Source organism: Nematocida ausubeli (genome assembly GCF_000738915.1).
Source record: "Nematocida ausubeli strain ERTm6 chromosome Unknown supercont2.2, whole genome shotgun sequence".
In the NCBI taxonomy this organism is placed as follows: domain Eukaryota; kingdom Fungi; phylum Microsporidia; genus Nematocida; species Nematocida ausubeli.
Window position 1 is genome coordinate 363,079 of NW_026515635.1, and position 20,580 is coordinate 383,658.

The 20,580-nt window shown below is 40.5% G+C and overlaps 17 protein-coding genes across 17 annotated transcripts; 10 read left to right on the top strand and 7 right to left on the bottom strand.

The window, feature by feature from the left end:
• Positions 1 to 8: 8 nt before the first annotated feature.
• Positions 9 to 827, top strand: NESG_00785 (uncharacterized protein; the record flags this gene model as incomplete). Its single annotated transcript, XM_053048429.1, has 1 exon — positions 9 to 827. The coding sequence occupies one exon, from the start codon at positions 9 to 11 to the stop codon at positions 825 to 827; it is 819 nt and encodes a 272-aa protein (XP_052905189.1).
• Positions 828 to 1,314: 487 nt separating this feature from the next.
• Positions 1,315 to 1,518, bottom strand: NESG_00786 (30S ribosomal protein S28e; the record flags this gene model as incomplete). The annotated part of the gene is made up of 1 exon (XM_053048430.1): positions 1,315 to 1,518. The coding sequence occupies one exon, from the start codon at positions 1,516 to 1,518 to the stop codon at positions 1,315 to 1,317; it is 204 nt and encodes a 67-aa protein (XP_052905190.1).
• A 54-nt stretch (positions 1,519 to 1,572) lies between these two features.
• On the top strand, positions 1,573 to 2,382 carry NESG_00787 (uncharacterized protein; the record flags this gene model as incomplete). Its single annotated transcript, XM_053048431.1, has 1 exon — positions 1,573 to 2,382. One exon carries the CDS (start codon positions 1,573 to 1,575, stop codon positions 2,380 to 2,382), a length of 810 nt encoding a protein of 269 aa, XP_052905191.1.
• Positions 2,383 to 2,631: 249 nt separating this feature from the next.
• Positions 2,632 to 3,024, top strand: NESG_00788 (uncharacterized protein; the record flags this gene model as incomplete). Its single annotated transcript, XM_053048432.1, has 1 exon — positions 2,632 to 3,024. One exon carries the CDS (start codon positions 2,632 to 2,634, stop codon positions 3,022 to 3,024), a length of 393 nt encoding a protein of 130 aa, XP_052905192.1.
• A 1,303-nt stretch (positions 3,025 to 4,327) lies between these two features.
• NESG_00789 (uncharacterized protein) lies at positions 4,328 to 4,651 on the bottom strand (the record flags this gene model as incomplete). Its single annotated transcript, XM_053048433.1, has 1 exon — positions 4,328 to 4,651. One exon carries the CDS (start codon positions 4,649 to 4,651, stop codon positions 4,328 to 4,330), a length of 324 nt encoding a protein of 107 aa, XP_052905193.1.
• Positions 4,652 to 4,673: 22 nt separating this feature from the next.
• NESG_00790 (uncharacterized protein) lies at positions 4,674 to 5,924 on the top strand (the record flags this gene model as incomplete). Its single annotated transcript, XM_053048434.1, has 1 exon — positions 4,674 to 5,924. The coding sequence occupies one exon, from the start codon at positions 4,674 to 4,676 to the stop codon at positions 5,922 to 5,924; it is 1,251 nt and encodes a 416-aa protein (XP_052905194.1).
• Positions 5,925 to 6,339: 415 nt separating this feature from the next.
• NESG_00791 (uncharacterized protein) lies at positions 6,340 to 8,088 on the bottom strand (the record flags this gene model as incomplete). The annotated part of the gene is made up of 1 exon (XM_053048435.1): positions 6,340 to 8,088. One exon carries the CDS (start codon positions 8,086 to 8,088, stop codon positions 6,340 to 6,342), a length of 1,749 nt encoding a protein of 582 aa, XP_052905195.1.
• A 134-nt stretch (positions 8,089 to 8,222) lies between these two features.
• NESG_00792 (uncharacterized protein) lies at positions 8,223 to 8,714 on the top strand (the record flags this gene model as incomplete). The annotated part of the gene is made up of 1 exon (XM_053048436.1): positions 8,223 to 8,714. The coding sequence occupies one exon, from the start codon at positions 8,223 to 8,225 to the stop codon at positions 8,712 to 8,714; it is 492 nt and encodes a 163-aa protein (XP_052905196.1).
• A 360-nt stretch (positions 8,715 to 9,074) lies between these two features.
• On the top strand, positions 9,075 to 10,001 carry NESG_00793 (uncharacterized protein; the record flags this gene model as incomplete). The annotated part of the gene is made up of 1 exon (XM_053048437.1): positions 9,075 to 10,001. One exon carries the CDS (start codon positions 9,075 to 9,077, stop codon positions 9,999 to 10,001), a length of 927 nt encoding a protein of 308 aa, XP_052905197.1.
• An 849-nt stretch (positions 10,002 to 10,850) lies between these two features.
• On the top strand, positions 10,851 to 11,333 carry NESG_00794 (uncharacterized protein; the record flags this gene model as incomplete). The annotated part of the gene is made up of 1 exon (XM_053048438.1): positions 10,851 to 11,333. The coding sequence occupies one exon, from the start codon at positions 10,851 to 10,853 to the stop codon at positions 11,331 to 11,333; it is 483 nt and encodes a 160-aa protein (XP_052905198.1).
• A 444-nt stretch (positions 11,334 to 11,777) lies between these two features.
• On the bottom strand, positions 11,778 to 12,092 carry NESG_00795 (uncharacterized protein; the record flags this gene model as incomplete). Its single annotated transcript, XM_053048439.1, has 1 exon — positions 11,778 to 12,092. One exon carries the CDS (start codon positions 12,090 to 12,092, stop codon positions 11,778 to 11,780), a length of 315 nt encoding a protein of 104 aa, XP_052905199.1.
• A 319-nt stretch (positions 12,093 to 12,411) lies between these two features.
• Positions 12,412 to 14,007, bottom strand: NESG_00796 (uncharacterized protein; the record flags this gene model as incomplete). The annotated part of the gene is made up of 1 exon (XM_053048440.1): positions 12,412 to 14,007. One exon carries the CDS (start codon positions 14,005 to 14,007, stop codon positions 12,412 to 12,414), a length of 1,596 nt encoding a protein of 531 aa, XP_052905200.1.
• Positions 14,008 to 14,067: 60 nt separating this feature from the next.
• Positions 14,068 to 14,382, top strand: NESG_00797 (uncharacterized protein; the record flags this gene model as incomplete). Its single annotated transcript, XM_053048441.1, has 1 exon — positions 14,068 to 14,382. One exon carries the CDS (start codon positions 14,068 to 14,070, stop codon positions 14,380 to 14,382), a length of 315 nt encoding a protein of 104 aa, XP_052905201.1.
• A 23-nt stretch (positions 14,383 to 14,405) lies between these two features.
• Positions 14,406 to 15,929, top strand: NESG_00798 (uncharacterized protein; the record flags this gene model as incomplete). Its single annotated transcript, XM_053048442.1, has 1 exon — positions 14,406 to 15,929. The coding sequence occupies one exon, from the start codon at positions 14,406 to 14,408 to the stop codon at positions 15,927 to 15,929; it is 1,524 nt and encodes a 507-aa protein (XP_052905202.1).
• A 142-nt stretch (positions 15,930 to 16,071) lies between these two features.
• On the top strand, positions 16,072 to 18,060 carry NESG_00799 (uncharacterized protein; the record flags this gene model as incomplete). The annotated part of the gene is made up of 1 exon (XM_053048443.1): positions 16,072 to 18,060. One exon carries the CDS (start codon positions 16,072 to 16,074, stop codon positions 18,058 to 18,060), a length of 1,989 nt encoding a protein of 662 aa, XP_052905203.1.
• A 25-nt stretch (positions 18,061 to 18,085) lies between these two features.
• On the bottom strand, positions 18,086 to 18,628 carry NESG_00800 (uncharacterized protein; the record flags this gene model as incomplete). Its single annotated transcript, XM_053048444.1, has 1 exon — positions 18,086 to 18,628. One exon carries the CDS (start codon positions 18,626 to 18,628, stop codon positions 18,086 to 18,088), a length of 543 nt encoding a protein of 180 aa, XP_052905204.1.
• Positions 18,629 to 18,891: 263 nt separating this feature from the next.
• Positions 18,892 to 20,061, bottom strand: NESG_00801 (26S protease regulatory subunit 8; the record flags this gene model as incomplete). The annotated part of the gene is made up of 1 exon (XM_053048445.1): positions 18,892 to 20,061. One exon carries the CDS (start codon positions 20,059 to 20,061, stop codon positions 18,892 to 18,894), a length of 1,170 nt encoding a protein of 389 aa, XP_052905205.1.
• Between the last annotated feature and the right edge of the window lie 519 nt (positions 20,062 to 20,580).

Sequence of the window (20,580 nt, forward strand, 5' to 3'; positions counted from 1 at the left end):
TATTTTTAATGAATGCTCTTGAGAGAATATCCCAAATAATCAACAAGTTGCATGAGGAGAAGGCCTCTGTTGGCGCAGAAATAGAAGAGTATTTGCACGCAGCAAGCGAACAGATAATCAAGGACGAGAAAACAAAAAAACTCAGCCAATACCTAGTCATTTCTGAGTACATAGAGGCAGAAATAACTACGCCCCCGCCTCCATTCGAAAAACTATCTGCACAAGAAAAGGCGCAGGTTGTGCAGCTACTAAATAAAAGGCTTGCACAAGTAAATAACACACAGGAGAAAACTCAGCTCATTGCAAGCCTTGTTTTAGAGTATATTCAACAAAGCATCCCTCCCACAAAGGTAGACTCGTTTATAGTTCTGTTCCTGAAGAGAGTCATTGAGCAAATAAAAGCACAGGTCTCAACAAACAAAGAATCAGCCCTGGGGTATGCATATTTAATCATATGGCTCTCCCAGAAAATACCAAATCTCCTAAGAAAGTACAAGTACACAATGTTTACAAGCGCACTCCCGCTGGACTGTCTTCTAGGGATGTACAGAGTGTACTTTACCATACTTAAGCAGATGGGTGAAATGGAAGATGCCTGGTCCTTCATACACTCCCTTCTCAAGTACACAGAGGACATAGGAAACACATTCAATCCATGTGTTCTTGCAGTGTTCCTGGATGTGCTGCAGGACCCAATGAGATGCACATATCGGGAAAAGTGGATGGAAATGGAGGCGTATATACAAAATGTGTATATCCCTGCCGTAGACCCGTCCAGGTATAAGACAGAGATGCAGCAAATATCTGACTATCTAAAGAAGAAGTAGACATACTTCATACACGCCAGAATTTAAAATAGATTACACACGAAGTCCGCAGTACACAAAACCAATCTGCAGGCACACTTTCCCAGAGTGCACACTAGCACTAGAATATATTCGCAGTATATATTCGTATACCTAGAACTGCTTCCATTAGGATATCTGTCTATTAATATATAAACATGCCTAATACGCATAAGAACACTAGCATGTACTCTAGTGAATTTTCTCAAAGAAATAGAAACCAAATAACCCGAATTTCAGAAATAAATCATGGAGTGCACAGTGTGCTCTTCTTTCAAATGGTCTTTACTACGCCATATCCCACTCAGTGCTTCATGCATACCCATATACTTCTGGTACTTTCATTTTAATTCAGTTAAACTTTTTGTGCCCTGCAAATATTAAAGGACACAATATATGAATTCTTTACAGTGCTCGTGCTATAGTATAAAGTGTCTTCTTGGTTATTTAATCAGTGTTAATTTATTTCTTATCTTCTACTCACCTTGAGGTCTCTTTCGGCTTCTAATAAATAGACATGGTCTCCCTTTCTTACTGGGCCTTCCATTACTCTAGTCAATGACCTCTTGGTAGATACAATCATAACTTTAACTACCTGGCAGCCACCTCCTGGCCCTGTTCTTTGCATTACTTCTGTTACTTGTGCCAATACTGGTTCTGATATTGCCTCCATGAATTAACCAGGCTAAAAAATAAAATATTTAAGAAACGAAAAATTCTTGCAAAAATGGGCATTGGGCAGGAGATAATTTCAGAGCTGCTGAATGATAAAGGATACTTTCAGAAACTAGACAGGAATTCGTATGAAATTGAGAAGATAGAAGAGCAGCTACGGGGCGGCATGATGCCCTCCATTTTCAAGCTGCATTCTAAAGAGTCCGTTGTTGCTCCGCAGAGTGCAGAAGAGTACATGAAAATACTTTCTCTTGTGGACATAAAGCAGGCCCAAGTAAAAGTGATAAAAGAAATTGTGGAGAGAGTCATGGGGTACCCCATAAACTACTATGCGGTGAAAAGAAAGGTAACCGAAGCACTGCGGGAGAGAAGCATGGAGTACATTCGGAAGAACAAGAAGCTTGAAGCATCACTTTTCAAAGCGCATGTTTTGGTTATATCCCGGTGCTGCAGAGCATACTTTGACGAGATTATTATGCCGCTCTGCAAGGAAGGCATGACAAGCACTGTTGCACTGATTATTAGCAGAGTGATTATGAGATGCACCTCAGAGAAGAGCCACATGGAGGAGTTGCTTCGGAAGGTTATGCAATTAGAGAAGTCTCACTCTGTCTATACCCTTCTTACTGCAATTCTTATCAAGAAGATACAATTTGGCCAGAGGGTAATTGATGAAGTGCATGAGTATGTGCTTCAGGAATCTGCAGGTGCTGAAGGCCCTAGGTTCCTGGCGTGGAACAAGGTGGTTCTTGTATTTTTGCGAAACTACAAGACCAAAATCAACCAGTCTGCTCTTAGAGAAATATACTCTCAGGCAGAGTCACCAATAGAAGTAGAAATATTAAAGGAGTTGAGCGAATAAGGAGCGAGTTATTCGGGTTATATACGGATATAAGTTATGCATCCTTACATATGCACACCAAATAAACGAATTATATTGTCACACTCTTTCAGAGGCGAATAAGCCTGGCTTGTATATGCAGGGCTGGCACTTGTTTGAAGATTATGTAAATACCATGCGGCAGTCAAGTTCTTAATTATTCTATATTTCTTGCTGGTGTTTTCTGATGCTTTTTGCGTATACTAGAAAAAATTTACTGTTAAACTGCATATGATCGAAGAAACAGTTGAAACATACAAATCATTATTATGTAGTAAAGCAGAATATGTCTGGGGAGAAATCAAAGCATTCTTAACTGCAAGACTAACTATATGCATTTCTGTAGGTATAGGTATGGTATTAATATGCGGTCTGATTATTTTTCTGATGTTCAAAGTGACAAGTGTGTGTATTCACCGACATAATAGAAACCGGCGTGGGTGTATTTGTTTTAAACGGAATGCACCCAGAAGGAAAAATGCAACAAATCAACCAGTGGATATTTCATTACTAGATATGAAGCTGATTAATGAGAGACATGCTCTTTTACAGAATAGGGACTATTATCAATATGAAACAGCTTCTATAATTGAAGGCAGGTGTTTAAATATAGTGGATTACTAGAAAAGTCTATTCAAAGCTCGTTTGTCTTTGGCTATTTTCAAACAGAAGTCCTTTTGCGCATGGTACACACTTCTTGGTTTATAAATCCTTCTGGATTATTTATGCACAAGAAATTCCATGGCCATAAAGAACGTAGTTGAAATACTTTCATAATAGATATATGAATGAAATAAAGAATATTTAAGCATATGTCTAGTTTCCTTCTGCATAGTATCCAAGCTAATTGGTGCTTTACATGTATTCTGAGTCTGAATTACTGTGTATACACATAGCTAACATTTCTATATCATTATACTTAGTGGAAATTATGCAATCCAGCTGTGCATTCGTGTGTAAATAGGTTCTATTGTATTTTATAGGGAATATACAGCTTTTCTATCTAGTATTGCATATTTATAGTATTTCTATACTTTTTAAAAGCATTCATATAATGATTATTTCTGAAGAGTTTTATTTATATATTCTATGTAGGCAATTAGTATTAGTAAAGAAGAAATAGGCATATAAAGGGTTTAAGCATGGAAAAAAGCAGTAATAAAACCAGAACACTAAAGAAAACCACATATTATTCTGAAATCTAGATTACTTAAGAAGTTTCATAAAAGGATGCTTTAGGAATAGTACAGTGCAGATTTAAATAGAAACACCATCACAAACTGTTTATTCGTATTACTAAGCACACAGAACCCGACTAAACTTGTATATTCTGAAAAATTAAACCGAAAGGTAAAGTACACCAGAAGTGCTCTGCACAAACATACAGTCTCATGAAAAAAAATGTTATTAAAATAGAAATCACTTTACCAGAAAGAGTATTTGAGTCTTTAGTCTATAAATGCTTTATTTATGCTGCTTTAATTTCTATTTTGTGCATGTGTGCATGTATGTTGCTGCAGGTTCTTGAGTCTAGTTATTATTCTACAAGAACAAAGAGTTTTTCTTTATTCTTTTCTGTATCCCCATAACACATAGGCTATGTAGTTTATTCTCTAGGCATTATAATATATGTTGCCATTAAGAGGTTCTATGCATAGATATTTATCTGAAGGATTCTTTCCAGAGATGCTCTGAAAATCTCACAATTCATGAAGCCATACTTATTACTGCACCTTCATTTTCATGTGTTTCTACCATAACCACCTTGTACTATATGTATACATCCAAAATGCATTTTAGTCTGGCATGGCTTTATTTTTACAGACATTTCTGCCATAAGAGTTATATACGAATGAACAGAAGAAAGACGCAGTCACCCTTCAAACAGAAAAGTACTCATGCAAAGTACAAATCAGTACGTATTCCACTAATCAATGAATATAATGTGCTCAGACTTTGGCATATCCATACTAACCTTCTTCTCTTCGATTTCTTCTGCAGGCATATCTTTTTCATACTGCTTATCCTTTCGTATTAGACGCACACCACTTCTCTTATAGTTGTACATAAAATGATTAAATTCATCTGGATTTGCATTGGCAGCCTTCTTTTTAATTTGCTGTATCTTTTCTTCCCGGTCTTTTTCCAGCTTGCTTCTTTTTAAAAAGTGTCTGTTTTTCTCTAAGACCCCCAAAGACCGTCTTTCTGCCAGCTGGCCTCGCTCTTTATAGTGAGTTTCTCTTTTTTTCATAAAAATTCAGCAAAAAAAATATATGAAATGTAATAAATGCCAGAATCGAATTAGCTTGCAGGACAGTATAAAAAGCAAAATAGAATTGCTAGGGGAGGAGGACATTTTCATGTTCTGTGAAGACTGCAGGATTTGCTATATATGCTACACCCAAACAGAAGAGCCCACGGAGTGCTGCAAAATGTGCGGATATTCATACCACACTCATCATTTTCCAGAAACCGAAACTGCACAGAGGGATGGAGATGCAGCTGAGGAAGATAAAAGCAGATGCAAGAAGTGTGCAGACTTGTACAGCGAAATTGGGTTTGGCAGTCTGCTTGGCCCAGAAATACCTGCATTAGAGCGGAATTATGAAGAAATTGATAAAGAGCAGATAAGAAAAATCACAGAGATTGTTAAAAAGAACCGGCCAGGGAAAAACACAGAGGGCATACAAAAAGTGTTTCTGGGAGAGGTAGAGATGCGTCCTCTTTTTTCGTCTCCATACCCAGAGGAGTACGTAAAGTACCCAACCCTGCATATATGCAGAAAGTGCATGGAATACTTTTCCACCAAGTACTCTCTTGAGAGGCACCAGACAAAGTGCAAGATGCAATATCCACCAGGAAGGCTTCTTTATTTAGACAGCGAGTACATTGGGGTGTTTGAGATTGAAGGAGACAAGGAGTCAAGATACTGCCAGAGTCTGTGCCTTTTGGCGAAAATGTTTCTGGATCATAAAACACTGTACTATGACGTAGAGTCATTTTTGTTCTACATCATAGGGGAGATAAAAGATGAAGAATTTATTGTGCAAGGATACTTTTCAAAAGAGAGAGGAGAAGGAAGGAACAACTTGTCCTGCATTGTTGTGTTTCCCCCGTATAGAAAGCTGGGGATAGGGTCATTTTTAATTGACTATAGCTACTATTTAACAAAAAGCACAGCATCTCTGCCGTACACAGCAGGCCCAGAGCAGCCTCTTTCTGCAGAGGGAGAGCGGGCATATTTCTCATATTGGGTGAATGCGATTCTTCGATACATTGCTGACAAAAAGAACTTCAAACCAGAAGATGCATGCTTTGAAAAAGTGTCAGAGCACACGGGCGTGTCAAAGGAAAACATCCGGTGGGCATACAAACAGCTTGTAAAGAAATTTGGCAAGGAGCTGACATACCAAGACTTCATAGCAAACAGAGACATAGCTAAAAAGTCAAGAAGAATTAAAAAAGGTGCAGCTGTCCAAAAGAGTGTAGAAAGCAAAGATGAGAATCCAGAGGAGTCAGAATAAATAACAAAAATACACAGACATGCAAATATCCTGCACTTAATACCTTAATACAGGGATAGTGCTTGCTTTACTTCTTATTGCCAAACAGAACAAGAAAGACAAAGCAAAAGGAAAGCATAGAAGCTTACTACTCAATTAGAAGAGTTTTGGTTAGTATTATTATGCATTTGCATATTAACAAATATCTTTCAAGCGCAAAAAAATAAAAGTCCATACAGGCACGTGCCTGGAGCATAATAAATACAACAGCAGTTTACTATTATAAAGATACACCCAGTAGAATAAATTATTCTATGGAAGACAGCCTACTTTGCAGAAATTCTATAGAAAGTGTAAATATTCTTCAACTAGTCTGAGTGTACCCCCAATATAGCCCGAATAGCATGCAATTGCAGAGTGCAGGAAATATCATTTATTAACTATTCCCACAGCCTTTACTTGAGGCTGTTGGGTTCACGCTAAAGATCTTTGCTATAGCCAAATAGTTGTTCCATCTGTTAGTGGCTGCAGAGTTTGGGCTGCCTTGGCACTCAATTGCCCCGTTGATGGCTTTGGTTGTCTCTCCAAAGTTGCTCAAAGGAGACTTAGATGTCATTACTTTTGTGTTCCAGTACCAAATACTTACAGCTGCTGCTATAGACTTGTCTGTTGCCACTTGGTCTGGATTTGTGTAGAGTCTGTCATCTTTGTAGATGGCTTTACTGGCATCTTGGTAATTAGCAGGCCATGTGAGCTGGATATATCCTCTGCCGTAGTAGTGCTTTCCTGGGGAGCCAGCCACAGGACCACTTGATTTATCTGCATTATCATAGTTTGTGCACGGCGTACTTACGCATGCCTGCTCTACTAGTGCCGTTAGACCTGCAGACTCGTGGTAAATCTGTGCTAAAAACATGCTTTTCTCGTTACTATCCCAGCTAGTCTTGTTTATTTGCGAAATAAGTTCATTAACAAAGTCTTGGTTTGGACTGCCAGAATACCCACATGCTGAAAGCGTCTTTTTCACAAGATCTGCAGTTAGGGTGGTAGACCCTGTGCCAGGACTGCCACTTGGTGAAGGAGAGGCTGATTTCGTTCCTGTGCTGCTGGAAGAAGATGCAGGCTTACTCGAAGATGCAGGCTTGCTTGAAGATGCAGGTTTGCCGGAAGGCGCAGGCTTACTTGAAGAAGATTTTGTTCCTTTGCTGCCTGAAGAGGCTGCTGGCTTGCTGGGTGCTCCAGAAGATGGTTTGCTTGTTTTACCAGATTTTCCTGCAGATGCAGCTTGTGTTGATACTGTCTCTGCCCCAATAGAACCTGATAGTTCTGGGTTTGCAGGTGAAACAGGCGGTGCACCTTGCTTGTTTAAATTCCCTGTGTCTGTGCCCATTGATATCCTGCTAAATTCACCAGGTGTTACTTGCGGTGTACTTGGGCTTTCAGTTGGCTTTGCAGATGGTATTTTAAAGTCAATATTTCCCGTGCCATTGTCTTTATACTCGATTATTATGTTATTTCCATCCTGCGTGATTATTTGTGGGAGTGATGGCTCAGGAGCAGAAATCGACTGTGGTGTCTGTGGATTCAGACTGTTATTATTGTGAGGCAGTGCAGGGTAGCTCCAAGTGTTTGTAGTGCTACTTGCTTGGGGAGTGTATGAAGTGGTCGTGGGAGTTGAATTTCCTTGCGTTTTATCCTGGCCCCATGCTATGTCATACGTGCTGGGCTTCTTCTGGTCGGGTGTCTGTCCATCCATGGGAGTGTTTTGTTTGTTATTTGTGCTGAGATTTGTTTGGTCCTGTGGTGATGCAGATGGCTCTGGGGTTGATATTTGAACTGATTTATTAGAGGAAGGGCTTGGGCCTGTTTGAGCAGCAGGCATGGGATCTGATGTAGGGTGTTTTATTGTGACAGTTGGGCTAATATTTCCTGGAAGAGTTATCGTTACTGTGCTTATTTTAATAGCACGCTCGTCCGGTACACATTCCACATTTCCATTGGAGCTTTCGCATTTGTATCCAGGGCTGCATGGGAAAGTGCTCCATGTATTGTCGTGTTTCTGGAGATAAACATTATTTCCTTCGCACTTTGCGCTTTTGAACAGAGAGTCAATGTTCAGTATTTTTTGGCCTGCAATGCTGCAAATACTAATTACTACCGTGCTTACAGTGCGGAGTATTTTCATAAATTCAAAACAACTTAGTTCTTAATAACACACGAAGGAAATGCTGTTTCAAATGAAAATGTGAAACCAGTGCGCCCAATGGATTTTTCTTTTGAACAGCATGGAATTTACAGCGAAAATTAAATTGAAGAACAATGGGAGTACACAGAGATGAAATTATTGAAAAAAGTGGAAGTGCCCTTCGGATACTAGACAAAGAGACAGAGTATCTTATTGAAAGGCTGAAGAACAGTGCAGAGCAGATTGTAACAGACAAAACTCTGAAAGAGCTGGTTCTTCTGAGAATGCTTCTTGAAGACAACAAAGATGCAATAGAAAAGGAAGAGTACTACAGAATAGAGGCAAATTTAGAGAACAGAAAAAAGATAAAGGAGAATAGGGAGTACCAGATCATCCAGGCAAAAAAAAGCACAGGAATTCTTATGGAGGAAACAGCAGATGGAAATATCTGTCTAATAACACAGAAGGAAATAGAAGAAAAGGTAGAGGCACCGTGCGGGCATGTATTTGACAAGAAGGGCCTGCTGTTCTTATATAAAAGTGTATCAAAGAAAAATAAGTTTCAGTGCCCGTATGTAGGATGCAAAAGTGACTGGCACAAGCTAAAGTATAAACCAACAGAGTAAAAAGAAGCATTAAATACAGATAAAATCAGTATTGAATAAGATAGAAGTAATAAGAGATAAATAATCTGCACAATCACCTAAGAAGGACAGAGAATTCTTTTTGGAAGAAATATTAGGGATATAGAAGGATTTTAGCCTTATTAGAGCATAAGATATTCTCTGGCTAGTAGTATAGTAGTGCGCATAGAATAAATAGCCTGATTTAATATAACCAAACACTGTTTCCAAAAGATTCACGCATCCATTCTACTGGAATGCCTGCTAAAGTATTTCTGACTTGAATATATTCTTGTGCATACTGATGTAGACTAAGGCGTATTTATATAAGCATCACTGCACGAATAATATTTTTTACGGAGAATGAATATTCCATGGATTGAAAAATATCGGCCGTCTACACTGGATGAAATAGTAGGAAACCAAGCAGTAATTGAAGTGTTCAAAATACTTGCAGAAGAAGAAAGTATGCCGCATTTAATTATCACGGGATCACCAGGAATAGGAAAAACAACAGTAGCGCATGCCTTTCTAAACCGAGTGTTTGAGGACAAGCCAGGTCTCCGGAAAGAGTGCGTCCTTGAGATGAATGCGTCCGATGAAAGAGGAGTGGATGTGGTGCGTGTGAAAATAAAAGGGTTTCTGCAAAAGAAGCTCACATACAACAGGTTTCTGGCGCTGGATGAGTCTGACTCAATGACCATGCAGGCGCAGCAGTCAATGAGAAGGCTACTGGAGAGGCACGAATCTGCAAAGTTCATTTTCATATGCAATGACATATCAAAGATATCAGATACAATACAAAGCAGATGCGCAATATTGCGGCTGTCACCGCTTTCATACGAGGAGATCAGCCAGATACTCAGAAAGACCATAGAAAAGGAAGGAATGACAGTCTGCGACAAGTCAATAGCCACAATAGCTGAAACATCAGACGGCGATGCACGGCAGGCACTAAATCTACTGCAGACACTTGCTGCGATCTCAAAGAATGTGGACCTGGGGATGGTGCAGAGAATGAGCCATATTCCGCCAATAGACACAATTAGCAGAATATTTTCAAAAGAGAGCACTGAAAAGGAAGCATTCACTCTTTTAGACGGACTTTTTGAAGATGGATATTCATCAGAAGACATTTCCAAAATGATATTCAGACTGGGAAAGGACAGAGGAGAAATAGCCCTTCTAGAGAAGGCTTCTTCTTTGCTAATGAAACTCGCAGATTCTTCCTCAAAAGTGCATTTCTACTCTGCACTAGCAGAATACAAAACTGCCTTGTTGCAAGTATAAGAGAAACACCTGTAATGAAGATGCCTTGTGCACAAGATCTGAATCATTTTATTCCACTGCGTATAAAATCCATACTCCTTGAAGGCACAGCTTATAGCATGGCATAACTTGAATAACCCGATATAAGTTCACACTGCCTTTATATAAAGCAGCACTCTAGTGACTACATGAAGACAAATAAGAAAGAATATTTATTATAGCAAAAATAACTCAAACCATTCACTTAGCTGTGCAGGACTTGCTGTTCATTGAATTTATGCTGTCATTTAGAGCACTAGTAGATTAAATGAATATACCTCAAATTTCATAGTAAGAGATATCTGTAGCTATGACAAAACAATATGCAGTTTACATATAGATGGTCCTTTAGCACAGTGTATTTCATTATGAATTCATTCTGCCACTTATATGGGAGTTATGATAAAATAAACCAGAATCTAATATTGAATACTTTGATTTTATGTTTGACAGATGAATGCCATAATGTGTTTACATAAATCCATCTGCAATTAAGACATGCTCAAAGAGAAAGAGTAATTCTTCGATATCTCAAATTATTTCCATTAATTTTTACTGCATGCTTCTATGAACAGTCTCTGTACAGAACGTGGTCAAGCTGCATTTTAGTGAATATTTTTTCTTCTATAAGTGCATAGTAGTGCACTAATTTCTTCTAATATTTAAATGTGCTTTTATTTCAGTGGCATAATTTTGCAGCCCACTTGCATATCTGCCAATTACAAAGGCAAAGACGCACTTTCAACGCAGCTTGCAAGGTGCACGTCTTTAATATCATTTTGCATTTTATACTAGAAGCATATATAAATTTTATTTAATACCCCATGTAAAATGGCATTCGATGAAACTGAGGCAAGTGGAATGGTAACTGATATGATTCAGACCCAAGAAATAAGAGTTAAGCATATTATATTCCTAACAGACGGAGATAAGAAGCTTGTCGAAATAACTAGCATTGCAAAGTCAAAGCCAGGGAAGCACGGAGCAGCCAAGTTCTGCTTCCAGGGAGTCAATCTCATCACAGGAAAGTTCTACCAATTCACAGAAGGATCCAAGACCAACCTTACAGTGTGCACTCTTGTAAAGGTTCCATGTGAGTTTATGGAGATAAACGAGAACGACAACTCTCTTGTGGTTCTTAACGAAGAGACAGCAGAGGTTATCACTGTTGCACTCGACAGAATATCACCAGAAACCATTGAGGAGATAAAGAAGCACTCCCTATTAGTGGGATCCAGTGGAAGTGTTAGATTCAAGCTTGTAGACACTCCATACTTGGTGGTTGTAACTGATATAACCTCAAAGGCAGACTAATGACAGACCAGAAATAATTTCCCGTGTGGTACAGCGGATATTGCAGAGAGTGTGCTGGGCATAGCTAAAAGCAGACCAAATCTGATAGAAGAAATAAATAAAGGCAGTCATATGCACAAACAATTTGATTTTATGCTTTCTCCAGAAGCAGACAGAAAATGGCTAAGATACATCCATAGAGTAGACTGCAGTTTTCTACGCAGGTATATGTTTATTTGTGCAAAGAAATGCGGATTTCCTAAAACTTCCACATGAATTGTCTAAATGCAGTGCATGCCTGGCGGAGAAGGTGCAGACGCAGTGGACACTGCAAGAAATAACTCTTTCTTGTTTGCACAGCAGATACGTCATGCATCCAGAAACCCAAAATATAGTGAAACTCTGCAGAGAACCATGCCAGAATAGAAATGTAAATACTAAATGCTTGCCTTTATTTAGCTATAATTAAGCGGATGAGCTGCTGCTGCCACCACTGCTTCCTCCTGCGCCCATGACACCGAAAACACCTCCTGCCACTAGAATCAGAGAGAGGACAAAGAAACCAACAGTCACAAATGGACTTGTGAAGAATCTATATGCTTTTCCGTGTTCTTCACTTTCATCTACAGGCGCAAAGAATATCAAACTAATAAAGCCGCTTTCCTCGCTTGAAGATGATGAGGAAGAAGAAGATGAGCCTCCACCTCCCATGGTTGTTCCTCTAGAAGTTGCAGTTGCAGGATTGGCTGCTGCGTATGTGGCCATGAGTATGATGGCCATGGTGATTAGTAAAAATTTCTTTATACTGTGCTTGTTCATTCTAAAAAGAAGATAAAACCCGATATAAATACTTTATCTCTAGAACGGACAGATAAATTACCAATGATCTATCAATGCGTACACAAATCAAAAACATTTCTAAAACAAAAAACCAATTCTGGCACACATTCAAAACTGGATGGTGCATTTTTCAAACAACCTGCCCCAATAGCATACCTGGCAAATGATTGATCGGTGCACAGCGTGTACCCTGTGATGAATGACATAAATTTCACTAAGTCCCAAGAAAATCACAAAGACAGCATTTATTATAAAGAATTTACTTCTTGGGGGTCTCTTCTTCTCCAAGCACAATAACCTCGTCGATTCGGAGGATGCTTATTGCAGCTTCTGTGGCTGCCCGGAGTGCCTTTAGCTTTGTGTCTAGCGGCTCAATGACGCCCTTCTTAAAGTTATCCACAACAGTGCCTTTCTCCAGGTCCAAGCCCATGTCCCAGTTGCATTTATCATGCTCTGCCAGAAGCTGTGCAAAGACTGCGTTTGTGTCAAGGCCAGCATTCACCAAAAGGGTTTTTGGGATGCGCAGAAGGGCCTCTCCAAATTTCTGAACTGCCGCCTGCTCGTTTGTCCCAAAGGACAAGCCAAAGTTTGAGATGTATACACCCAGGGCTGCCTCAAAGGCCCCGCCCCCTACAACCACAGACTTGCTCTCCAGGGTCCTCTTCAGAGCACACAGACCATCGTGCACACTTCTTTCCATTTCATCAAGAATCTGCTCGTTGGCACCACGAAGGATAATTGAAGCCCCAATGCCCTTGGACGTACTTATGACAGTGCATCTTTCTTCACCCAGCACTTCAATGTGCACGCTGTCAGCTGTTCCTATGATTGGAACAAACTCTTCACCTGAAACATCTTCAAAGGACGCGTATACCTGTGTTCCTGTTGTGGCTGCAATGCGCTGAAGGTCTTCCTTCTTGCATCTTCGAATACCCAAGGCACCTGCCTCAATGAGAAGCTTTGTGCACCCGTCGCTAATTCCCTTAGTGGTGAAAATAACATTTACACCGTTCTTGAGCAACTTGCGTATTTTATCGTGGGAGGCTGTTATTTCCTTCTCCCGGATCTTCTCCAGGTCATCAGGCGTGTTTGCTGCTATTTTCACAGAAAGCCCCATCTTCATCTGCTGCAAGTCCATGTCCAGGCAGACAATTCGTGCTTTGTTCACTCTTGTGGGCATGAGGTTGCTGCTGGGCACGCAGTTAATTGCATACCCAGAGACAAAGATGCTTTCATCCATTGATCTTCCCTGCTTCTTAAGAATGTTAATTTCCTCAATTGGGTAGGATATGCTCTTGTCCAGTTCAGTCTTTTTAACTGCCTGCACTGCATCTACCATTAGCTTACTGAACAGCCCGCTGCTGCATCTGATCACCTTGCTGGATATAGTGCTTTCGCATATTTTCAGCAGGTCTGCATGTCCTACGTGTTTTATTTTCTTTTCAAGCGTATTTCTGATAAACCCAAGAGAGTGCTTGAAGGCCGTTTTGTACCCAGAGACCACAGTCGTTGGGTGCACGCCCTCCTCCACCAAAGACATCCCATACTCGATCAAGGCGGCTGCCAAAAGAACAACACTTGTTGTTCCGTCTCCCACCTCTATATCCTGCTGCACTGCCAGGTCTATCAGAATTCTGCCTGCTGAGTCTGTGCTCTGCAGAGAGGACAAAATAGTTGCTCCGTCGTTTGTAATTGAGACATCCCCAATTTTACTAACTATCATCTTATCTAAGCCACTTGGCCCATACGAGGACTGCACAGCATTTGCAATGTTCATGACTGCCGACAGGTTTCTGCTTCTTGCAGATCTGCCGGTCAATCTCTCCCCGTCCACGAACAACTCTTGAACTGACATGGAAAACTAAAATTATTTTTCATATATTCTGTTGTTATTCGGGAACGATTGTTTGTATTTATGAGTCAAGAGTTGCGGAACGAAGGGACCAATACGAGCTGTCTTTTTGCCTTATTTCGGAAACACGTCAAATCAGGCAATCTAAAAAGATTCAAAAATTTACTAAAAGTGCATCAGGTTCTGCCCGCTGAAATAAGAACCGCCTCAAATACAACCCTTTTGCATATTGCAGCCATGTACAACCAAGAAAAAATGGCAATATTTCTTATGGAACATGGTTTATCCATGCACGAGCAGAATGACCGCAGTCACTGTCCGCACTATCTGGCTGTGCTTCGGAACAGCTGGCGCGTCTTAAGATGCATGGAAAGATGAAATAATAAATATTTTTTATATGTATGGTTGAAGAGTGTAATCATCCGATAAGAATAGGAGGTATGTGCGGGTGCTGTGGGGCTGATATAGAAGAGAAAAGTGAAGAGCTATTTACCCTTTTGCACAGCAATACAAGTGTGCTTTTGAATAAAAAAGAGGCAGAGAGAGTGAATGAAGAGATGTATCTTGGAACAGTTCAGAACAAGAAGCTTGTTCTTCTGCTGGATTTAGACCAGACAGTTATTCATACAAGTGCATCCATGAGGTTTGGAACATATTTTGAAGAGTTCAAAAAGTATTCCTCAGGAGAGCAGCAGAGGGCACAGAACCCCCAGAGAGAAAGCACTGTGCCAGAGGACAGCAGGACAGATTCCATGGCCGCAGGTGCAAGTGAATTAGATTCAAGCCCAGAAGGCATAAACAAAAACAAACCAAAAGAATCCGATCCAGAAGATAAACACAAAGATAGAGAATCTGTTCCAGAAGATAAACACAGAAAGATAGAACCATCGACAGATGAAAGAAGGAAAAAAAGGAAGTTTTCATTTGATGAGTACAAGAATGAATATCTCAAGGAGATAGACAGTCAGCTCAAGGATATACGTGAAATAAAAATAGATGGGTACACGTACTACGTAAAACTTAGAGACCGCCTGGAGTGGTTTCTTAAGGAGGCAGAGAAGTACTGTGAGATGCACATATACACAATGGGAAACAAAGCGTATGCTACTGCCATTGTAAAGATCCTTGATCCAACAGGCAAACTATTTGGCAGCCGGATAATCACGCGAGATGATAACTTCGGGTGCTTTGACAAAGACATAAAGAGACTTTTCCCCACTAACTCTAAGCATGTGATAATTCTGGACGACAGACCAGATGTATGGGGGTTCGTTGATAACTTGTATCCCATAAAGCCATACTACTTTTTTGAGACAGATGACATCAACAGCCCAGAGGCCCTCCAAAATGGATACCTCCCTGATGTAGGTATGCCAGTCTCCATACCAAATAATAAAGAAGACCTTCTGGAGGAGATCAGCATAGAGTGCATACGGAATCCTTTTGACAATGAGCTTGAGAAGGTTCTGAGAGGCTTAGTGGAAGTACATGCAGAGTTCTTTGCAGGCACATACAGTATAGCGCACATTCTACGAGAAAGAAAGAATATCTTCTTAGGGTGCACTGCAAAGATGGTTGGACAGAAAGAATATGTTGAATATTTGCGCAGACTGTTTAAGCACCACGGGGGCCGTGTGCTGCGAAAATCATCTAATTCACCGTATACTCACTGGATACAGGCAGATACAAAGAGAGTCTATCTAAAGTCAAAGCGTCTGGAAGGTGTAAAATATGTTGATGCAGAGTGGGTATACGCCTCAGTATACGCATTCAATAGAAATCCAGAAGAAATGTATATTGTTCAAGAGAGAATATGTGAAGAAGCAGAAAGTAACATAGAAAGTGATGACAGCAAAGACCCCAGTAATGACTCATTGTACAGCAGTGATGAATCTTTGTATAAAAAGATCCTGGATGATGCATAGACAAATACCCAAATATATAAATATTTCAGTTTTCCCTGATTGAATGATCTTGATGTATCATTCCTTCATAACTTCCATATAAAAATACCATTTAAATATTTAGTCTACTTAATTCTCTTAGACCCATCGAGTACTATTGCGTATGGGTTGGCACTGTTTGTGCAGTCAGGACATGTTTCAGGCAGCAATTATTAAACCTTCCTGCCTGAAAATGGCCATGAGACAGATGATCTGGGCGGCAGCCATGATTTATGCTGCATCAGTAGGATATATATACGCTGAAGACTACATATACAAGGATAAGCTTCTTTTCTTCTCTCCTGATGGAAAAGAAAGCACTCTTATTAGCAGAGACCATCTGCACGGGTTTACTACGCATGAAAAAACATATAGAGAAGGGTGGATTAACGGTCGATACAGAAGGTGGGCTGAAAGAAATGCACTAATTGGTCTGTCTACTGCAAGTTCTCTTTCTATTTCTCCAAAATACTTTCCCAGTATAAAGGACTTTTTTCTGATGGCAAATGAACAAAGATATGCATCGTACAAGAATGTGAGTCTGGAGTATTTAGCAAATCTGCTTTGGGTGTGGACACATTTTCACTTGGACCCAGGCACCCCTACCTCAGAGGCCAGTCCTGCACGGCCTGCAAAGATAAACTGCTTTCTTGAAAATCTTCTGCTTCTTATACGAAGCAGCCCAAGTATCCAGGGTCCTCTGCATGGCATATTATTTGAGATAAGCAAGAACCATGGAACCTGCAAATCAGAGCCACCAAAGACCATGGTTCCAAGAGATAGACTTTTCTGGTTCCTTTCATGCCCTCAGAATGCGCACATAAAGAGATTTCTTAGTACCCTTCTTGGCCCAAGGACCAGTAATATTTTAATATACGCGCAGAAAACAGGCGATGAAGCAAATAATAATGCGCTGCGCATAATAGTGACCCCAGGCCATATTCCAAATAGAACAGACGCAGTGCCTCTTTCTTCATTTATTTTGGAGCAAACGACACATAAATATACTCATTTACTTCTGGACCTTCATGAGGCTGCAGTTCTTTCACCAGATGTATTTGCACATCTATTCATTATATTCTCGGGAGTGCATACTCTTACACTTAGCACTAATAGGGCCACAGAGCAATCAGTGATAGATGCAGCTAGTATTCTTATCAGAGATATTCTATTCTTGGAAGAACAGAGGCGAAGAAAGAATCTTCCAGTGCGCTTGCGTGGCCTTATTTTGTCGCATGCGATTCTTCTTACCCAAGAGAGTACAGATCTTCTGCAGAAGACACCACTAGAGACCTTTGGATTTATGCAGTTCTATCCAGCTGATTACACAGCAGAGCAAGAGTACCATAAGAAGCATATAATAATTGAAGCCTTCATCACAGAACTCTTCATAAACCACACTGTTCTCTCTTCATACATCAAGAAGTTAGTGGGTCCAGATGCACTTTTCTTTGCAAACAGACATATAGAGGGACTGCGCAATTTAGTATCCATAGAGATACACACAGACGGCCGCATGAAGCACGGGGTAATTCAGCCACTAGACATAAAGGACAGCAGAATCCAGAAAGTTGCAATTGTAGAAGAAGCTGGGAGCACAGAAAAAGACACATACCGCATACTTGCAGGACTTGCATCGATAAAGCACATGCGCACACTCGATCTAAAGAGAACCACAGTCCAGGCGAAAAAGCTACTTTATCTTCTGCTTGACAAGAAAGTGCAGTATAAACGTACTTTGCGAATTATAGAAATCCCGTACACGGAAGGCACCAGCAATGATACTTCTCTGCCTCTCCACCTACTAACTACTTCTCTGAAGGGCGTGCGTGCATATGGTGTGTACGTGAGGAAAGGAACAAACCCTCTGAAGCGCCTCATACAAGATGTCCAGAAGACCTTTTTGAGCAGACGCATTTCCATATGGATGCATCTGCAATCGATTTCCTGGGCACCAGAGACAAGCACATACTCCTTGCACCCGTACACCATATCACGCCCTCTCTTTAAAGAGGCATACCAGGCAGCAGGCGCACAAGCTAGAGGTTCTTTTGGAGAGGAAGAACTATTCCGCATGCTGTCAATAGGGACAGCATTAAACAAGCAGAAATAAATTCAGTTGCGAAACTATTTATTGTTTAGTAGAAGGCACTTAATGGGTCGACATTCTTTGGGAGAGTGAATGGAGTTGCGAAGTATGTCTTAAGACCTTTAATACCAGCGCATTCCTTTTCAATTGTTGCATCAATGGTCTGCTGCTTGTTGTCAGTTCCAATAAGATGCATAATATCCAGATCTACTGCATTTTCTGTGGTCCAGTCTCTGATGGCAAGTATTTCCTCGTCCTGTACAGAGATAGAGTCAATGAATGTCTTCTGCAGGGGCACAAAGACAGACACTGCGTGCACAAATCTTTGGTTAAGCACTGCAAATGTCATTCCGTTAATCTTGGATGGCCCGCTAATGAGCACAAGATTCTTTGGAAGCTTCTTTATAACGACTCCTCTGAGGGAAGTGTACTGTCCTTTAAGAACGACAACGACCTGGCCTTCTATTATATCTGACCTCTCTTCGTCTACGTGTCTTTTATTTTGGTCTATCCACTTAAGAACTCTTCCTGGGATGTCATCTGCCTCGTATTTGGCGCTGTCTTGCTTGTTTATTATAATGTTTCTAATCATCGGGGGGGCAGAAAAATAAAAAAAATAAATAAAGCAGTAGCAGCCTCTTACTAGAATATCACAAAAAACTGTCTGCAGATATGTAGCTACACTCATACTCCACAAGAAGCAGGCTTCAGGCACCTTGAAATTTGCATAAAATCACTTCAAACGGCAATTGCATCGGGCATTTTGCGGAGTGCGAATATAACTGCATTTTGTGAATATTCAAAAATACTTGAAAAAGTGTCTGCGTGTATCGGAGGTTCATACAAGAAGCATCTTTATTTCAGGAGTTTTCTTAGGTCAGTGTTTGGGTCTGATGTCTTTTTCATCACTTTTGCAACTGCCATTTCAAAGTCATCCTTTGTTATGTGGGTTCTTCTTTCACGCAGTGCAAACATACCTGCCTCTGTGCAGACTCCTTTCACTTCTGCCCCACTTGCGCCAACTAGCTTTTCAGATATCTTTGCTAGATCGATGTTTTTTGTGAGGTTCATTTTCCTGGAGTGAATTTTAAGTATTTCCAGGCGGGCCTCCTCTTTTGGAGCTGGGAATTCAATCTTTCTATCGATTCTTCCTGGTCGCAGCAGTGCCGAGTCCAGGATGTCTATTCTGTTTGTCGCCATAATGACTTTTATATTTTGGTGAGCCTCAAAACCGTCCAGCTGATTGAGAAGCTCCAACATGGTGCGCTGCACTTCACTGCTTCCGTTTGAGCCCTCCATTCTTACAGACCCAATCGAGTCAATTTCGTCCATGAAGATAATTGATGGAGCGTGCTCTCTGGCCATGACAAATAGCTCCCTCACAAGACGGGAGCCTTCTCCAATGTACTTTTGCACCAGCTCAGAGCCAGAAACTCGAATGAACCGGCACTGCGTGTGGTGTGCAACTGCTCGTGCCAGAAGGGTCTTTCCAGTTCCTGGCGGGCCGTACAAAAGAACCCCTTTTGGCTGGGCAATTCCAAGAGACTCAAATAGTTCTGGGTGCTTAATAGGGAGCTCTATCACTTCCTTCACCTCTTTTATCTGATCACTCAGTCCTCCTATCATGTCATACGTTGAATCTGGGGACTTTTCAACCATCATGAGAGAAATAATCGGATCGACCTTTGAAGGAAGTATTTTATACAGGGCGTACGTGTCTCCTCTTAGGGCCACGCGCATTCCTGGCTTAAGGCTGTCGTAATCAACTTGCGGCTCAACCTGCACCAAGTGCTTTCCTTCAGTGGTTGTTTTCACTAGAATAATGTTTTTTCCCATTTTCTTGGATACTTCACCAACAGTGCAGGATGGCTCTTGTATTATTGCGATTTCTTCTTTTAGCTGCCTGACTCTGTCGTTTAGGGTGTTCTTTATTTTGTCTAATCTCTCAATGTTCTGCTGTTTTTTTTCAATCCGCACTTTCAGCTCTTCAGCTCTGCTTGTGTTGTACTGCTGGAGGATATGCATATACGCAATACAAATAAAATAATTTATAGAAATTGCAATGAATTCAAATAGATGCACGTCCGTGCAGAGAAAAGACAGAAACACTGCAGATTTAACTATCAGGTGCAACATATACTACAATGCATGCAGATTAAATTGTGCATGTATGCGCATAAAATATGAATATTTTTCAATGAAATGTGCAGAACTGTACTAGTATATGACAGATGCACACTAAAGACAATCTGGATATTATGGTTATTTGGGCCTAGAGCAGGATTCTATTGAATAATTAACTCTCTGGTGCATGCATTAAAAGGCGCAGTATGCTTATATTATATCTGCATTTCCAAGTACTAGAAGAGTAAGACAGTCTTAGCTCTAGCTCTTATACAATACAAATGAATACTTGAATAGCTGAATCTTTAAAGGATGTACTGAACAATTTGAAAATACTGAATGATTATATGGGTGTACAGTGGTGTAGTATAGAAATACTCCTGCATGTGCATATAATTGTCTTATATGATGAACTATTTT